At 27.9% G+C, this 18,874-nt stretch overlaps 2 protein-coding genes across 2 annotated transcripts; both read right to left on the reverse strand.

Annotated features, from left to right (window-relative positions):
• Nucleotides 1–13: 13 nt before the first annotated feature.
• On the reverse strand, nt 14–3,698 carry LOC113389438. Its single transcript, XM_026626471.1, has 6 exons — nt 3,552–3,698; nt 3,259–3,476; nt 1,107–1,209; nt 317–443; nt 142–252; nt 14–67 (listed from the first exon to the last, which is right to left on the reverse strand). Exons 2-6 carry the CDS (start codon nt 3,335–3,337, stop codon nt 14–16), a joined length of 474 nt encoding a protein of 157 aa, XP_026482256.1. The 5' UTR covers nt 3,338–3,476; nt 3,552–3,698.
• Nucleotides 3,699–15,640: 11,942 nt separating this feature from the next.
• On the reverse strand, nt 15,641–17,817 carry LOC113389401 (beta-1 adrenergic receptor-like). The gene is made up of 3 exons (XM_026626438.1): nt 17,676–17,817; nt 16,379–16,632; nt 15,641–15,697 (listed from the first exon to the last, which is right to left on the reverse strand). Exons 1-2 carry the CDS (start codon nt 17,810–17,812, stop codon nt 16,386–16,388), a joined length of 384 nt encoding a protein of 127 aa, XP_026482223.1. The 5' UTR covers nt 17,813–17,817; the 3' UTR covers nt 15,641–15,697; nt 16,379–16,385.
• Nucleotides 17,818–18,874: the final 1,057 nt, after the last annotated feature.

Here is an 18,874-nt window from a genome sequence, read left to right on the forward strand (position 1 = left end):
TTAAATATTAATTTTAACAACGATAGAACTGTTGATGCTGATCTATTCGTAAATTTTCGCATTTCCTCTAAACAAAAGAAAAATAATCATTATTAACAATATTGCAATGCATTAATTATTAATATATTCAAAGATACTTACATTAGCTCTATTTTTACGACTTTTGAACGTTTGCCACTCTAAAGCTTTCATATCAATAAATACAACTATTTGCGAGATAAAATACATATTAGTAACTGGGATATCAATAGCCTAAAACAGAATTCAATAAATATAGCACAACATAACCAAATATATGAATTTAATTTCTACATACCTGTTCAAGACTATCATTATAAAAATAAAAACACACAATCGATTGGCGTAATCTCTTTCGTAAATCCTTTTCGCTTAAATCTGTTAGTTCAATATAATTATTAATTAATTCAGCGTAGTCTGGTCGCCTGAAATAAAAAATCAATTCAATTAATCAACAATTATGCAGGATAATAGATATATTGTGCCTTTTCGAATATAAGGCTAATAACAATTAATAACTAGTGGGGCGCATGGCATCGTGCCTTAAAGCAAATTGCTGGAACTTCCCGTACCGTAATTAAACATTCGAAGAATAAAAATAATAAGTCAACAAAAATGTCTATGAATAAATATTATAAAAACTAGCATTTTCATTATATGTTCCTTGTAGACAAAATGTGAAAACAGAGATCCTACTTAAAATTAAATACTACTTATCTTATTTAATTTTTAGAATAAGTAAAAAAAAAGTTACCTAAGAGTATTATTATCAGTAACACATCCTATTAAAAAGTTAAAGATTAATGCTGTATACATGAATTTCAAATTACACAAAGAGTAATTAAGTTTCAAGTGAATAAATGTAAGTTCATAGTTAATAAACAATAAATATAGCATTTTCACTACATAAGTTCAAAGTTAATGAACAATAAATATAACATTTCCACTACAATCCAGAAAAACAGTAATCTAGTTTTCTTGTTTTTTGTTATAAAAAATTGTTACAAAATGAAAATAATATCTATTGGTTTTGTTATCTAAAATGACAGTATTTTTTTTAGTACAATAAAAAATAAATAAAATCATACCTGAGATATTCCATTAGAAATCTGTGAGCTTCATATAAATCCTTTTGCTCCGTAGATCTTGATATCGATCTTAAACACAGCTTTAAAGCGAACTCTTTAGAGGCTGAAAATAAATTCATGTATAAAATATATGATTATATAATTATAATATATAATAATATATAAGAGGAAGAATAAGGGATGTGTTTGTGGTAAATAAATAAATAGATATGAATGTTTACAAAGACATTTGCATTGATATTAATAATGACATGAAAATGTGTCAGAAAAACTACAAATTATAAATGATTCAAAAACACTTATTCAAAACTAACATCGGAGCAAAATTATAGTGTGTATTAGAATTATAGTGAATTAAATTTTTATTCATAAGGTCATTTATTTATTTGCATCTGTTTTCTTTTGAAAATGGATAAATAGATGTAAAAGTTTACGAAGAAAATTGCATCGATTATGCATATTAATAATATATACAAAAATGTGTCAAAAAAACACATCAAAATAAGTGAAATTATAAATGATTGCAGAATTAATTTAATTCATATTAAATAGCGTTCATATTAAAATGTTAGAATCTTTTATAACATTTAAACATTTTATAAAATAAATATTATATTTTGATGGAAAATCCATACATACATTTATATATTCATTTATACAAATAAATAAGTATTCAGAACATTTTTGTTGAAAACAAATGAGCAAGTTTACAAAGTCAATTGCATCTTATCGATATATTTATAATATACTTGAAAATGTACAAATGTAATTATAAATAACTCAAGAACACTTATTCAAAATCTCATCAAAGTGAAAACAAAAAGTACTAATAGTTTGTTTATAACATAAGTCATTAATTTACTTAGATATGTTATTCTTTCGAAAATAACTCAATCACTTTTTACTAAATGAAATGCGATAGAGCATATTTGTAATGTACATAAAAATGTGTCAGAAAAACTTCAAAATAAATGTAATTATGAATGATTGAAGACTTAATTTAATTTAATTCAAATCAAATTGTGTTCATATTGAAATATTAAAATCTTTCATTATATCTATAAAACATTTTATAAACAGAATATTCAGAAATTAGATGTGAATGAAATGGAGCGCAGGTAAAATATATAATGAACTGCCAATCGATATTAAGAATACCAGTGACGACAATAATTTCAAAAGAAAAATAAAGGAATACTGTAAAGAAATTGAAGATTAAATAGATATTTAAAAATATTTTAATTATAATAAATATTATATTATTGTATAATGAAGTAGACAAATGATATGTATATATAAACTAGTTGGTATTGGTATTTTGAATTGATGCAAGTTACATAAACTTACCGGTATTTGTAAATAATCGACTTAATCAATAAAAAATAAATTAATTTATGAGTAATTAAAAGTATTCGAGTGGATTTATTACACATAATTGAAAACAAACGTACACTTTAACTAGGAGTATTTTCTAAAAGCAAATTTTTAAAAATCAACAATTTTTATAATTGAACCAGTTTCCGTAAGACTTTAATGATTTAGTATGTTTATTAAGACCAAGTACTCTTCCATTATACCAAGTAAACCGTTTAATTTTAATTTTAACAAACATAAAGAAAAAACTACTCTTTTTCTTAAACTTTGATGAGTTTTTAAAATTAAACATGGTGTATATCGCCATAAAAAGTTCCATAAAATTTTCTTTCAACAGTTAATTACAAGAAAACGGCTCAGTAGATTTTCACCTAAAGTTGATCAGTATCATTCACATCTAATATCTTTCGAACAGTTTTTGATTTTTTTAAATTGATTTGGTAGTATTAAGGTAAATAAATAAATAGATGTCAAAGTTTAGTAAGTCAAATGCATCGATAAAGCATATTTATAATGCACATAAAAATGTGTCAGAACTTCAAAATAAATGCAATTATAAATGATTAAAGAATTAATTCATATATCAAAGTGTTCATATTGAACTGTTAAAACTTTTCAGTATTTCTATGAAACATTGTCATCTTATAAATTACATTTTTTGAACATTTTTGAAAAACTGAGTTTTAACCTGAGACTCTGGCTTCATTTGATGTCAAATTAGAAAATATTATTTGATCACATCAGTTCACCTTGGACCATTAATATGTCTCCTACTTACTTGGGAAAACATCCGATCTTGTAATTTTGGGAGCCGGGGGCTCCACGGGCTCCTTGTTATTATCTATGTGCCTCCTCATCTTCGCTGCTAAACTTGCACCTTCAATGACCTAGCTTTACCTAACAAAACCTTTTTCACAAATATATGTACCGTCTTCGATGCTTCATAAACGCGACGCATGTTTAATTCGAACTCACTTTTGTCTTGTTATAAACAATCTAGAACAGAATAAAAACGACAAATTAGAATACGTATGTACGAATATAGCACACATCTTTTTTGTTGTCACTCACGACAAAAATGAATTCACTAAAATATTCTTATAAAACACATGCAACGTTTAATGTTTGTATTAATGACATATCAACAAATGGCTTCGACGACGGGTGGTATAAATATGAACACAAATTCTCTTTGTATTGACAATTATAGTAGGGCATTTTAGGAATCATGGAATAACAAGTAAATCAGATAGCCTGAGCCATAGAAAACCAAATTAATAAGAGCGGGATGGGCGACTGTCTCCGAACGCTCTGAACATGGTGCGCGACAATTGCGCGTCTTGCAGCGAAGAACTGCGCGAGAAAATGGCGCCAGATTTAAACGAATGACATCATAGTTTTAACTAGTGGGGCGCATGGTATCGTGTCTTAAGGCAAATTGCTGAATCTTCCCGTACCGTAATTAAACATTCGAAGAATAAAAATAATTAGTCAACAAAAATGGCTATGAATAAATATTATAAAAACTAGAATTTTCATTATTAGTAGACAAAATGTGAAAACTTATTAGATTAGACGACGTTGTTTATATATGTAAATGTAAACTATATATAACCAAAATATATACATATAAACAAAATCTTATTAAGCGGACTTATTTTTCGAATAAATATATTTCATTTCAAATGTATAAATTTTTCGTTCGCGATATATATGCACTGAGTTAACAATTTGAAATAGTTCATGTAGTATCAACTATACAAACATAAAAAGTATTAATTTTTTTTTAAATATTACAGCCGCGCGATTCGAACCCGATCAGTTTTGACTTTCTTATCTAACTAACGCGAACGAAAATCCCAGTGACGCGCCAACTAACTGAGCTATAACGACATGCACAAACACAACTCTATGAGCGGATTGGAATTCTTACACTTTTTGATATGTATCTTCGAAAAGGCTGGACCTGCCATACCAAAATTTCCATCAATTCTTTTTTTCGTCAATACAAGTAAAATGTTTTTTGAATCATTCAAATGGGGTACTCCAGTCTCCCAAAAACTGAGTTACCATTTTTGGCACTTTTTGCCCCGTAGCTTCGAAACGGCTGGAATAGCCTTCGCTATCAATAAGTCTCCACATCAATACCAATCAAATGTTTTTTGAATTATTCAAATCGGTTGATTGGTGTTCCAGAAATCGTCGACAAAAATTTGTATCCGCATACACACATACATCAATTTTTTATAAAGTATGCCAAAATATTCAGAAACCTTTGAAACGTTAAGATATACACAAAATTTCATTATCGATTTTGTTGCGATTACTATAACTTCACTAAGTTAAAAATATCCAAGTTGTATAATATCTGGGATTTGGTAATATTTTTTTTTTATATTTCATATATATTTTTAAACATAAATTTTGAAAATACTAGTGGGGCGCATGGCATCTAGCCTTTTTTCAAAATCAGATGTTCATCTTGTCAATACAAGTAAAATGTTTTTTGAATTATTAAAATCGGACGCTCCGTTCTCTTAAAAACTGCGTTACCGTTTTCGGCACTTTTTGCCCCGTATCTTCGGAACGGCTAGACCTGCCTTTGCCAAAAACTAATCAGCACGACTCCTTATCAATATGAATCGAATGTTTTTTGATATATTTAAATCCGTTAATCGGTGTTCCCGAAATCGTCGACGAAAATTTGTATCCGCGCATACACACGCACACACATACATCCATTTTTTCTAAGGTATGCCAAAATGTTCAGAAACCTTTGAAACGTCAAAGTATAAATATCAAAATTTTCATTTTCGATTTTTTTGCGATTACTATAACTTGCCCTACGGAAAGTTAAAAATATTAATAACTTCCCGTAAGGTAAGTCAAAGCAATCGCAAAAAAATCGAAAATGACATCTTTAGGTTTCAAAGATTTCTGAATATTTTATCATACCTTAGAAAAAAACGGATGTATGTGTGTGTGTGCGGATACAAATTTTTGTCGACGATTTCTGGAACACCAATCAACCGATTTGAATAAATCAAAAAACGTTCGATTTGTATTAATGTGGAGACGTACTGATTAGTTTTTGGCGAAAACAGATCTAGCCGTTCCGAAGATACGGGACAAAAAGTGCCAAAAACGGTAACTCAGTTTTTAGGAGAACGGAGTGTCCGATTTTAATAATTCAAAATACATTTTACTTGTATTGACAAGATGAAGAACTGATTAAATTTTTGGAAAGGCAGGTCTAGCGGTTATGGACGCTCAATAAAAATAAGTTAAAAACGTCATTTGGCGGTCAAAAAAGTTTATTGATTTATTGATGTACATATGGTACATCAAATTATCAGATATTTTATAGAGATTTTAATAATGTGTTCACATTTTGAGTAAATTTTTTGGGTTCCGTACCAATTACGATACGGAAAGTTTCAGCAATTTGCCTTAAGGCACGATGCCATGCACCCCACTAGTTTTATCATTTATTTTCAATTATATGCATAATATTGTTAAAAACCACACTTTCAAGAATATTAGTTTTAAATACTCAGCAAGTGACAATTGAATATACATACTTATAAATTTGTAAAAATATCAAAAACAGAATATCAATATAAATTTCAAACTTACCATTTTGAAATGCATCTTATTTCTTTAATCACAAACTCACTAATTTTAATCACTAAATATAAATATCACTAAATTATGACTAAAACTTAACTCAATAAAATACTTAATAATTTTTGTATTATATTGTTTTATATAAATATCACTATACTATCACAGAATTAAATGAGTTACTAATATCACTTTTAAGTTAAATCATCACATTTTAATTTAGAAAATAATAAATAAGTCCTGAATTATCCTCACTTTCACTTTCACTCTTTGATGGCTGGTTTAGGACTAACGGTTCGATCAAACTTTATTCCTGATCCTTACACGTAACAGGTATAAAGAGACCCCCATGGGACTTTTATGGTATCAAATTGTTCTATAGTTGGAAGATTTCAATAGATTTTATATAAATGATACATAATTCGAAACAGTAGCAGTAGCACAAAAATAATTTGAAACAGATTCTTTAGAAACTTGTTTGTGAAATTTCCATATTCAGGCTCAGTTTAAACTTTGGCTAATCACATTATATTTTATTACATATTGAAACTAAAAGTGAAAATTACAAATTTAATAACTATAAAATAATAAATGTAATGTTTTTTCTAACTTTCTTTACTTACTTTTTTTTCCTTTTTAATACCATGTTGTTAGTCCTATAATCTAAATATTTAACTTTTGTTATTAGTGTTTTATAATAACACTTTTATTATTTCTTCATTAATTAATAATGAAAAATAATAATACCGTTTTCTAGTAAATTTGGCATTGATTATAGTTTGTCATCATTAATGAACTTCATTATGGAATTTACTAAAAAATTGTTTGACCCAGAATTTGTTTATTTCTTCTCTAAAAGAGCTTAATGGGTAAATTAAAATAATTTATATTTTATCGAATTTTTATTTAGGCATCGTTGGCTGTTGTAAATTAATTTACAGCGCATAAGTTTCACCATTTTCTTAATATCTTCTCTCTAAAAGAGCCTGAGGAGTAAATTAGGGTAATTTATATTTTATTGAATTTTTATTTAGGCATAGTTGGCTATTGTAAATTAAATTTACAGCACATTAAGCTTTACCATTATAATTACTTGTAATTTTGTTATTAAAAACAACTGTAGGTCCAAAAACCTACATCTCCATTCTTCAAGAAATATCTACCTGATCAACTCACCAGGATATTTATTATATTTGAATAACAAATACAAAATATAATTTGGATTGATAAGTACCAGAAAGGCCCAAACAAAGCTTATTACTTAATACTGTAATGATATTATAGAAACTTTAATGTAAAAGTCGTTAGTTCTAAATACAAAAATAGCGAGCAAAATTAAATCACCAATAATGTATGGAGGTATTATTTTTTTATATATATTTCTAATAATTATCCTAGAATTTTTTCCATAGGTATCCTAGAAAATACAAAAAATACTCAAATTGTCATTATTTTTAAATTGATAATCTGCCTTTAAAAAAAAATCTCATTTAAACAGAAAAATCCATATTGTCCATGATCCTGATTAAAATCATACAAATACTTCATTTTTGCCAAATTAAAAATATACAATTTATACTATTTCAGTAATATAAATATCAATTAATATTTTACAATTTATAATATAAGAATATTAAAATTATTATTATTGTTAGCAAAATTGTCGAATTTTATTTTTGTTTTTAGTATTAGATTGAAGATTTAAAACCAACAAAAATATCTTCTTCGAAAGTATACAAAATAAACATAACAAAATATAAAAAATTAATAAAGATCAGAACAAGTACATTTAAACATTTATTTCATAATATATACGAATTCCACATATATTTTTTTATTATTATCACAAATTTGTTATACTAAAATATCATAAATAACATGTAAAGCACATTGTTCATATTACATATATATATAATACACTTATTACATTTTAGTTTCCATAATAATGGTCCCAAATATCAACAATTAAAAATATAATATAGTGTAAAAAGAAATTGGTAAATTTTATCAAATTAAAATAGGTAAAATAGAGAAAACTTTTCTCTCATTTTACGAAGGAATTTCAAAGCTCGTCCTAGAATAAACTTATCATTTGTTTTGGAAAGTATTATAAGATTTAGATATTCAATCATATAATTATATGTGTATAATATTAAGATTAACTTTTTCAAAGTAGTATGAAACATATGCAATAAAGTTATTAATATCAGGTAAAAATTGCGGACGGTATTGCCCATATATTTAAAGTAATGGACAGAGTTTTGTAACCTAGTTGTAAATTGCAGATTTTTTTCCTCAATATTATCACAAACTGAATCGATTATAAAAGAGTTTATATTAATCAGTTGCCGTCTGTTAAGGATAACAATACCCATAAATTATATTTGAAACAATAATCTCTCTATATCAATATATAGAGATCAACAAAATCATATCAAATTTCAAATGATATTATATATATTGTATATTAAAATATATAATATTTATTTGCAAATTTCTGTGCTATATCCCAATCTCGGCTCCATATCAAGCAGTATGATATCAAATTTGAACTTTAATCAATACTTCTCAAATAAAATCTAAGGTAAGATTTGCCTTTTACGGCATTGCTGCAACTTATATGTGCCAAAATCAACATTATAGATATACACATGAAATATATATAGTCTATACATTAACAAAAGTGGTTGACAGTTGAGTTGCCCTCTGGAGAAAATAATTAGATTACACAATTTCACCCATCATGTGTTTGGGGAACATCATGTTATTAAAATTAACATACATTCATTGACTGCTTGTATTTTTTTTACTTTTTCGCTAGCGATATAATCTCATTCTTTAAACAGCTGTAATATATGTCTTGCCTAAAAATTATATCCATTTTAATAATAATAATAGAGAAATAATTTCTAATAAACAAATTTACGTTTAGTACACGGCACAAATGTTTAATTTGTTTTATTATTTTCAAGAAATAGGGAAAATATTTTTCTGATTCAGACATTTTTGGTTAAATCAAGATTTGCACTACGATGTAAATTTAAAATGATTATTTATCTATGCCGATTTCCTTGTTGATCGGTACGCATACAACGTTGATGCCGGTACTTATACAACACGATCTCTATTCACATACATCGACCAGTATTGAAATGATTTTATCGAGAGCGAATTTGTATAGATTTACACCCTAGTCGCGCCTAAAGAAGTTTTACTTTAAAAAAGCAATCTGAATTATTGACAAGATTTGTGGATTCAATCATATTATATAAGATTCTTTTACTAGACGATAGACGATTTTCATTTGAGGTTATTTTTCAGATCTATAACCTCAAGTGAAAATTTGACATCATGCTGCCTGATATCGAGCTCGGCCGAGGTTGGATTCGAACCCGGGAATGGTTTGTGCTAACCCGCGTCTTTACCGATTACGTCACGGCTGGCTCAAGAACAACCCTCTGAAAGTAGATGAAGAAGATGCAATATAGTTATTATTGATAAAAGGACGGTTTTGACTATGGATTAACACTTTACACTCGCGAATGCTGAGATTTATCTGATTAAAAAATCAGTGTTTCAAGATATGATGCAAACTTATTTCTCTATTTTGTTTGAGACAAATTTGATAGAGCAAAAAAATCAAGTTTTGCTTTAAGCTTTAGAAGAGCTTAGAAAGCTCTATAAATATATAAATTGAATATTAGCAATCTAGAAACCTATATATAACGTATCGTTATATATAGAATTCTAGAGTACTGATAATTTGCTTTTCAAAATAAAACTTTTTTAAATCATTTTTTTAATATCATTTTCAAATTTGAATCAAAATTGCTTTTAATTCACTAAATATATCGATATCAATACATCAATATTGATGCTTAGAAAAATCATATATGGACATCGATTTCAAATTTCGAAAATACATCATTCTTCAACATTTTAAGGTTTTTACCAGAAATCAACCCTTTCCACTCGGATGCCGCCACTTCGGCGGCAAAATACGTATTAATTCTGCATTTAGCGAGTGAAAAGGGTTAGACACATATAAAATGACGGCAAGGAATTTCAATCATTGTTCGAAAAGTTATACGATCATATAAAATTGTAAATCAACGGCCAAATCCACAATTAAAAAATACTTCACGTAAGTTTAATGATATTTTAACATTAATATACAATATAATAGCTTAAAATATATAATAAATAGATATTTACAAAAGGGGCAATTATATTTCATATAAACTTTGCTTATTTGTAATCACAGTTGGAAACAAGGCTATAAATATTACATAGAACTCTACTGTACATCAAGAAACTATTTTACAAATGTTATATATATATATATATATATATATATATATATATTTGTTATACATTTATTTAATATATTGTGCAGTTTAATATGTGAAATGCAAAATTTATCTATTAACAATTAAGTATACAGTTTTTCTTTTGAAAAACTCTTTTCACACAAGGAAACTGAATATTTTGAAATTTATTTACTTTAGGTTTGTTATTAACTTTCCGAAGGAGAAGTTCATATTTTCGTAGAAAAATCGACTTTTATACATTCCATATTTTTCAGAGCATGCTGAAACGTTTGTCACAAATAAAAGTAAGTATTTGTGTGTGTTTTATGAAATTTATAAGTCATTTGGTAAAATTATTTACAAGCTGTTTAGATTTGGGTGATTTTCGAATGTGAATCCACATTAATTTGCAATCAGCATTATTTGGAAAACGATTTCTTGAAAATTTTCAAAAATTTAAAAACCATCCGAAAGATATCAGTTGAGAATTTTTGTACTACTTAACTGATATTCAAAAACACTTCATTAAGTTTTAAAACAAATTTAAAATAAAACAATTATACGCCAATTGTCCAAAAAATTATCTTGTTTTGCTGAAAATAAGTACATATTAATATTTCATTTTATATTTATAAGTTTTCGTTATTAATTAGAGTATGCTATTCACAAAAAAATAATTTCATTTGCATTTACTGCATAATAGGACCTAATAATACGCGTTTTTGTAATTTTATTATAAATTATTTTTTTAATCGACGGATTTTACACATTTGTGTTGCAACTTTGGAATTAGTTTTTAAACAACAGTATACAAATCCAATTTTTTTAAGTATAAGTTGTACTGGTTAAAACAATAAAATTAAACATATTAACCCTTTTATTAAAATCGAAACGGATCACCACTGGGTGACCTTTCAACCTTTTCCCTTATATAATAAAACATTAAAATTACTGAATGTTGTTTATAACGACAGATTGTAATTCATGAAAGTAAATAAAAAAAATATTAACCCTTTTTGCTACCGAGAAGTGACACTGCTATATGGAACAGCAACCCGCCCAGTTAATTTTTTCATCATGATCAATCAGTATTCAAAATAAAAATTACATTTATAAAGAACTAAAGACTATAATAAAAAAAAGGGCTTCTCATTAATTTAACTCTAAACAACTAAATTACTCTACTCTAAAAACTGGGTATAGTATAAAGGCAACACTGTACACACGGTAGTCATGCAGATGTCGTCTATAGACGACGCTCGTAGCAAAAAGGTTAAAAATATTACAAAATGCTTCTTTACCTGATACTTTTATTTCTGACGGATATACTTTGTTATATATATACGTTGTTTACAAGAACTTTACACCATACCTGGCTGAAGTAGGTAAAAGAGACTCTGATTAGATTCAGGTTCCCTTTTATACGCTAAATAACGGTAAATACACTGTGTGCGAATTTTCCTTTTCAGCTTTTCAATGGTTCATACCAGGGTCGAACTAGATGCAGCCATGTAATTGGGAATCGTCTTAAGTGTACAACTAAATAATAATTCTGAATTAAGTAAGTTTGGCTTTAATGTTCAAATTTACATTCAATCAATTATTAAGTTCCCGTAGGGTAAGTTAAAGTAATCGCAAAAAATTGAAAATGAAAATGTTTATATATCTTTACGTTTCAGAAAAAAATTAATCTTTGTGAAAAAAAAATTTGCTACGGGAAGTTCCAGCAATTTGCCTTAAGGCACGATTCCGTACACGACTAGTTTATATTTAATTTTATTTAGTTAGTAATATTGATACTTATTACATTTTAAAATAAATATTTAGAAGTTGGATTTTTTATTTTTTCACAACCAAAAGAAAGTTCCGTTGAACACAAAAAAGCCCTAACATTTAGTTGTTCCTCAAGAAAATTCTATACCAAATATGAAAAAAAATAAATATATATATAACATAGAAAACTAAAATTAAATGGAAATTTAAATAAAAATACAAAAACTTTTAACTATTTTGTCAAATTCTACGCGAACGAAGTCGCAGGCGCAGAAAGTTTATAATAAATAGTGACGTTTGCCATTGATCATTTTATTCATAATCTTTCAAAAACAAACTGCGAATTCTATGCTCTTGGAATTGTAAATTTCAACCAGTTTCAACCAGTACCAGTCAAACAAATATTTACCAATATTTTGTCATCAGTTGTAGATTTCTTGAAAAAATCCAATAAATCCAATTCATTTTCCCAATTCAAGTAAGTTTTAACTTGATTTAAATACAATCAAATACATATATAAGTTCAGTGAAATATCAGAATTCACTAAAGTGCTTTTTGTGTCTTGTGATTGAATAATAATTTTCCTGAAGAAAATTTTACATATCAGTTGTTTGGAGTTCTAATATGAGTGTTGGTTAATTTATTTTAGGCCGGATTTTTAACTTAAATTTTATACTTATAGTAATTAAGTATTGTAAGCATTTTCAGAATAATAACTTGATCGATACTAATTCTAAAACTTGTTCTCTCAATCAAAAGCTATTTGCAAGATTTTACTACAAATAGCTTCTTTTCCTAATATAAATACGGTAGGCTGGACACAAAGGTCCAATTTGACTTTGAGCAATTATTATTGTGAAAACCAAACCAATCATATTACAATAAATAACCCATATCAAATAACTATCTGAATATATTCAGTGAAAATCCCATTGTAGAAAGGTGTCCTTTTGCTGTTTTTCAAAAAATTGTGACCTGGCCCTTTTTACCCCTCAGGCGGGTTAAATCGGGACGGCCATTGGGCAAATAGGTCCAATGTCTTATTTTAATTTTGAAGAGATATACAAAATAATAGCTACATTGTTCAACCAATGCAAAAAATAAATTTTATGGATGCATTTTTTACAGAGATAACACTGTAAATAACCTTGATCTGGAGTAAGAATAACTGTTTATTCAATTTAACTCTTGTTAAATTGCTTTTTCAAACTTAATTCACGGTTTTATTTACAATTTTTTAATTTTTAAACTTTTTATTTTTATTTACTACTTTTTTTATTTTTTGCCAGGGTAAATGTTTAGTTGGTCCTCTTTACCCCACCCAGGTGTAAGCTTTTATAGATGTTATATAAAAAAACTGGGGGAGCGGACGGAAAAGGAACAAGACAGCGGAGAAGAAAGAAAAAGAAAGAGAAAGAGAAAGAGAAAGAGAAAGAGAAAGAGAAAGAGAAAGAGAAAGAGAAGAGAAAGAGAAAGAGAAAAGAAAGAGAAAGAGAAAGAGAAAGAGAAAGAGAAAGAGAAAGAGAAAGAGAAAGAGAAAGAGAAGAGAAAGAGAAAGAGAAAGAGAAAGAGAAAAGAGAAAGAGAAAGAGAAAGAGAAAGAGAAAGAGAAAGAGAAAGAGAAAGAGAAAGAGAAAGAGAAAGAGAAAGAGAAAGAGAAAGAGAAAGAGAAAGAGAAAGAGAAAGAGAAAGAGAAAGAGAAAGAGAAAGAGAAAGAGAAAGAGAAAGAGAAAGAAAAGAGAAAGAGAAAGAGAAAGAGAAAGAGAAAGAAAGAGAAAGAGAAAGAGAAAGAGAAAGAGAAAGAGAAAGAGAAAGAGGAAAGAGAAAGAGAAAGAGAAAGAGAAAGAGAAAGAGAAAGAGAAAGAGAAAGAGAAAGAGAAAGAGAAAGAGAAAGAGAAAGAGAAAGAGAAAGAGAAAAAGAGAAAGAGAAAGAGAAAGAGAAAGAGAAAGAGAAAGAGAAAGGAAAGAGAAAGAGAAAGAGAAAGAGAAAGAGAAAGAGAAAGAGAAAGAGAAAGAGAAAGAGAAAGAGAAAGAGAAGAGAAAGAGAAAGAGAAAGAGAAAGAGAAAGAGAAAGAGAAAGAGAAAGAGAAAGAGAAAGAGAAAGAGAAAGAGAAAGAGAAAGAGAAAAGAGAAAGAGAAAGAGAAAAGAGAAAGAGAAAGAGAAAGAGAAAGAGAAAGAGAGAGAAAGAGAAAGAAAAGAGAAGAGAAGAGAAAGAGAAAGAGAAAGATAAAGAGAATAGAAAGAAAGAGAAAGAGTAAAGAGAAAGAGAAAGATAAAGAGAAATAGAGAAAGAGAAAGAGAAAGAAAATATAAAGAAAATATAAATATAAATATAAATATAAATATAAATATAAATATAAATATAAATATAAATATAAATATAAATATAAATATAAATATAAATATAAATATAAATATAAATATAAATATAAATATAAATATAAATAAAAATATAATTACGTACACTTAAAAATTATATTAAGGTCTGGGAAACTGAACAACAGTGCTCACAACCAAAATAACAAACAACGAAAGAAAATACTTTTGTTATGGATTTTCTAACATTCAACGACTTAAGATCAAGGTCTTGACTGGTTATACATCTTATGCCCTCTTCTTTCAAATATTGTTGTTTAATTTTTTTTAACTTTACTGGTTTTTGAGATATCGGTTTTGGACTTTTTCACCCGAGGACCTTTAAGCCCCGCTTTACCCTATAACATATTTTTTTTATAAACAAAATGTTAGAAGCAAAAAATCGATCGTTCATTATTCGAAAATACTTACAATCAGTACATGTGAGTCGTTAAAATACATTAAATGCACATATTAAATCTAATCAAAATACGTCTTGTTTAAAAACATTTAAAGCTCCACTGTTTTAACAAGGCAACATTGAATAAAATTACACAAAATACTTATTAACTAATTGTCATTTATACAAAAAGAATTATCCTCTATATTATCTTCATCAATGTTACTTAAATATCATAAGTTGTGACAAAATGTCGATTTTATTTATCGTACATTTTACAATTGATATACGTTTCTTATTGATAGATGAAATACCATGTTAGGGCAAAATACATATTTTTTATAAAAACATTTTTTAATATCGACAAAATCTTTATACACCTTACTACTCTCGTGTTAACTTTTTATTCAAAATAAGATAATAGTGCAAGAATGATACTTGAAAAAAAAAAACCTTTCCACTCGGATGCCGCCGCTCCCGCAGCAAAATACATACAAATTTCGCAATTCGCGAGTGGAAAGGGTTAAAAATTCGTGGAAATGATTAAGTTGTTCGACGTTGTTGCTGTTGATAACGACCATAGAATGATATATTATACCTACTCTATATGAGAGTATCATATTATGTCAACTTTATAAATAACATTTCTTGTTATCTTTATCAAAATTAAAGCGTATATTTATAAAAGTATATTATTTCAGCAGAAATTCCTGAAGAATTAGACATATCAATCGAATGTCAGCATTCTTTGAACCTATTCAATTTAAAAAAAAAATAAACTCTTTAAATATTTGTTTTAATAACAATAAATCATGGTACTAAAAAGACCACACAATCTTTATATAAACACGTTAATATAAATTGTGTGTAAAAATGTTTTCCTTTATACTATCAAAGATCAGTCGAAAGTTGTATTGTATCAGTTTTCAATAAATTGGTCGATGGTTGTTTTTGGTTAGATAAAAATTTGAATTATTATCTTAGTTAAATTTATATGGATAGTTCAGTAACAATATGGACTGGCATCCACCAATCCATCCAAATGATTTTAGATTCATTAATTTCATATGATTAACGGAAATGATTCTAATAACATCACTTAATGTTTTGACGACATCATTCGATCGTTAATATATTAATTTCTTTTTATATTGCAAGTATTTTAGCAAGAATCCTGGTAGATTATAAAATCTTCAACCTACCAAACTTGCATCTCTTTTAACGTTTAATATTTTCAATCTTGGACTTAACAACTAACCAGTTGGAATATAAATAGTAAATACTAACCAACATAACAACTTGATTCCAATATTCGAATGTTCAACAATTTGTTAAACCTGTTTTTCAATTCCAATATTTTTATTCGCCCAACCCAATACGTCGGTATGAAATTAAATAAATAATCGATATGCATAATAAACTTTCAATCCAGTACCTATTTATCATAATTCATATACATCACGTCCATTTTGCCTGCATGGTCTTTGTGGGCTGGTGTAGGAGTACATGTTGTACCCAGGAATGATGTGAACCCTGACGTCGCCTCCTGATCTGCCCAAACCGCTCTCCATTCCGCCCCTGGAGTCACCAGCTCCTGAATTAGATCCACAACCTCTTTGACGACGTGAGAAAGATACTGTTGTTTTGCAACAACAGTAGTGGAATAGGTTCACATAAGCGTTTCTGAACCTAAAAGTAGTTAATAAAAATTATAAAATTTTTAGTAGGGATTAGGCTTGCACCGAATATTCGGTTACTGTTCGGTATTTGGCATATTCGACACCTTTTTTAATATTCAGCCGAATACCGAATAGTAACTTACTATTCGGCCGAATACCGAATAGTTAAAATCAAAGGCACCGCCGCCGCTCAGCGCCAGTATTGTTTGAGTTTTAACTTTTATACGATAAAGAGCTCGCGATGGATCTGTATTTTGGAAGTTTACATAATATGATATGAAGAAATGATTTCGTTATTGTATATATAATAATTTAAACTTTATCGACTTTTGAGATTACAAAAATGAACACGCGAATAACTTTTTTCTGAATATTCACAAGATATACAAGTTACACGCATGTGTTGTATTAATACAATACAGTCATTCAATATACTCAATCTAAGCATTTCCAAATAAAGAGCTCTTATTGGCTCTATCGCAAAATATACAAACAATATTTTTGATCATTTTTTATTTATTTTATTATGATTAGCATTCCTAAAATATAAAAAATAATATAGATCAATATAATTAAACTCGAGTTAATAAAAGAAAATATTAAATGTTTATAAAAGAAATAATTAGAAATACATTTACATAAGTATATGTAAAGAATCGCTTTTTTCATGATTTTACCATTTATTTTCCTATCACATGTAGTATTCAAGTATTTGGTATTCGGCCGAATAGTATGAGTGATGCCAAATATTCCAAATAACAAAGAGTAGCCGAATAGTGGTTGCAAGTCTAGGCATAAAACTTGAATAAACATGTAGCGCGCTAGTAATATAATAATTACTGCTAGTAATTACTTTAATACAAATGAGCTTAGGCGCCAAAAACCTGCCGGATAGTTGCCGAATATTCGGTATTCGGTCTCTGGAGCATGCCGAATATTCGGTATTCGGCATTTTGCCGAATATACTATTCGTTGCAAGCCTAGTAGGAATCTAACATTTGCTACGATGTAGAAAGAACTGATAATCTTGATTATCATTTATCTTCTACTTACCTGCCATCTAATGCACAATACAGTAATGGATTCAAGCAACTTCGACTATATGCTAACCAGGCCGTATTGTACAAAGCCGAATCAGGTACGAGATTCGGTTCTGGTACGAAGCAAGCTCCGAAAGGCAACCAGCACATCAGGAATGCGCACAAACCTGCCAAGTTGGCACGCGCGAGATCAGGATCGAAGGAGCAAGATATTTGCAAGACTCCCAAACGAGATGAGGATCCACTCTAGAATTATAAAATTAACAATAGGATAAATAATCAGCAAAGAAGTACTATATTTTTACCAAATTGTACGGCAATTTGGTAATAGTTTAATATCTTAAATATATTGCAGTCAATATTAATTTCATAAAGCATAACCTTATAGTGAATACCAATATATATACTTAATTTAAGCATTTGTCCATCTATTTATCCATTATTTAATACGAATCTCAAAGATAACTTATGATTAACTTAGGTTTAATTTGCATCTCTGAACAAAATGCGAAACTGGGCGTAAATCATCGTCTTACTTAATCAATAAGAGCTCAGATCTAGCTATAAAATTTCTAACTGTTTATTTCTAAAATAAAATTTTCGATTTCATGAAAAACTAATCAATGTGATTTGCAATCGATTCAATTCAATTCAATTTTTAAAATGTTCGTTCAGACTATGAATTTCATTAAAAATGAAAAAAATCTTAACAATTAATTACGAAGCAAGGGCATGACCCAACTTTGCCAAAAATTAATCACTATTCCAAAATGGTATCTTTTGATTTGTTTTCAATTCTACAAAATCGGTTTTGGTCCAAAATTTTTGCACTTTTCTCAATTATAAAGAAACAGCCAGACTAATAAATTTTTTGAAATCAGTTCAGCCGTTTATGAGAAACAAAAAACAAAATTCGGTTCACATATACTCACATATAATTTTTACAGATCTCATACGATTCAGATTGATATGAAATGACGAGAAAACAAAAATAAAACTAGAAGTGTATGGCATCGTGCATAAGGCAAATTACTGAAACTTCCCGTACCAAAAATTAATTTTTGAAAAAAAAACTTGAAAAAAAAGTTCGTTTTTTTATTTTGAAATATATTGAAAATTTTGAACTTTTTTTCAAAGCGAAATATCGAAGCGCGTAAGCGCCGCGTCGCCGTCTAACGAACGACAGATGTTACGGATCCCAAAGCAATGTAA

This window comes from Ctenocephalides felis, unplaced genomic scaffold (genome assembly GCF_003426905.1).
Source record: "Ctenocephalides felis isolate EL2017-DRISC unplaced genomic scaffold, ASM342690v1 CF-g0.4_SCAFFOLD_03573, whole genome shotgun sequence".
NCBI classification, from domain to species: domain Eukaryota; kingdom Metazoa; phylum Arthropoda; class Insecta; order Siphonaptera; family Pulicidae; genus Ctenocephalides; species Ctenocephalides felis.

What these genes read in the sequence shown, in the direction of transcription:
- LOC113389438 (XM_026626471.1), bottom strand. Translation starts at nt 3,337, where the DNA reads ATGAGGAGGCACATAGATAATAACAAGGAGCCCGTGGAGCCCCCGGCT. An exon ending in TTTCTAATGGAATATCTCAG is followed by an intron (nt 444 to 1,106) that starts GTATGATTTTAT and finishes TTTTTATTTCAG; the next exon opens with GCGACCAGACTACGCTGAAT. An exon ending in GTCGTAAAAATAGAGCTAAT is followed by an intron (nt 68 to 141) that starts GTAAGTATCTTT and finishes TCTTTTGTTTAG; the next exon opens with AGGAAATGCGAAAATTTACG.
- LOC113389401 (XM_026626438.1), bottom strand. Translation starts at nt 17,812, where the DNA reads ATGTGCTGGTTGCCTTTCGGAGCTTGCTTCGTACCAGAACCGAATCTC. An exon ending in TATTGTGCATTAGATGGCAG is followed by an intron (nt 16,633 to 17,675) that starts GTAAGTAGAAGA and finishes AACTACTTTTAG; the next exon opens with GTTCAGAAACGCTTATGTGA.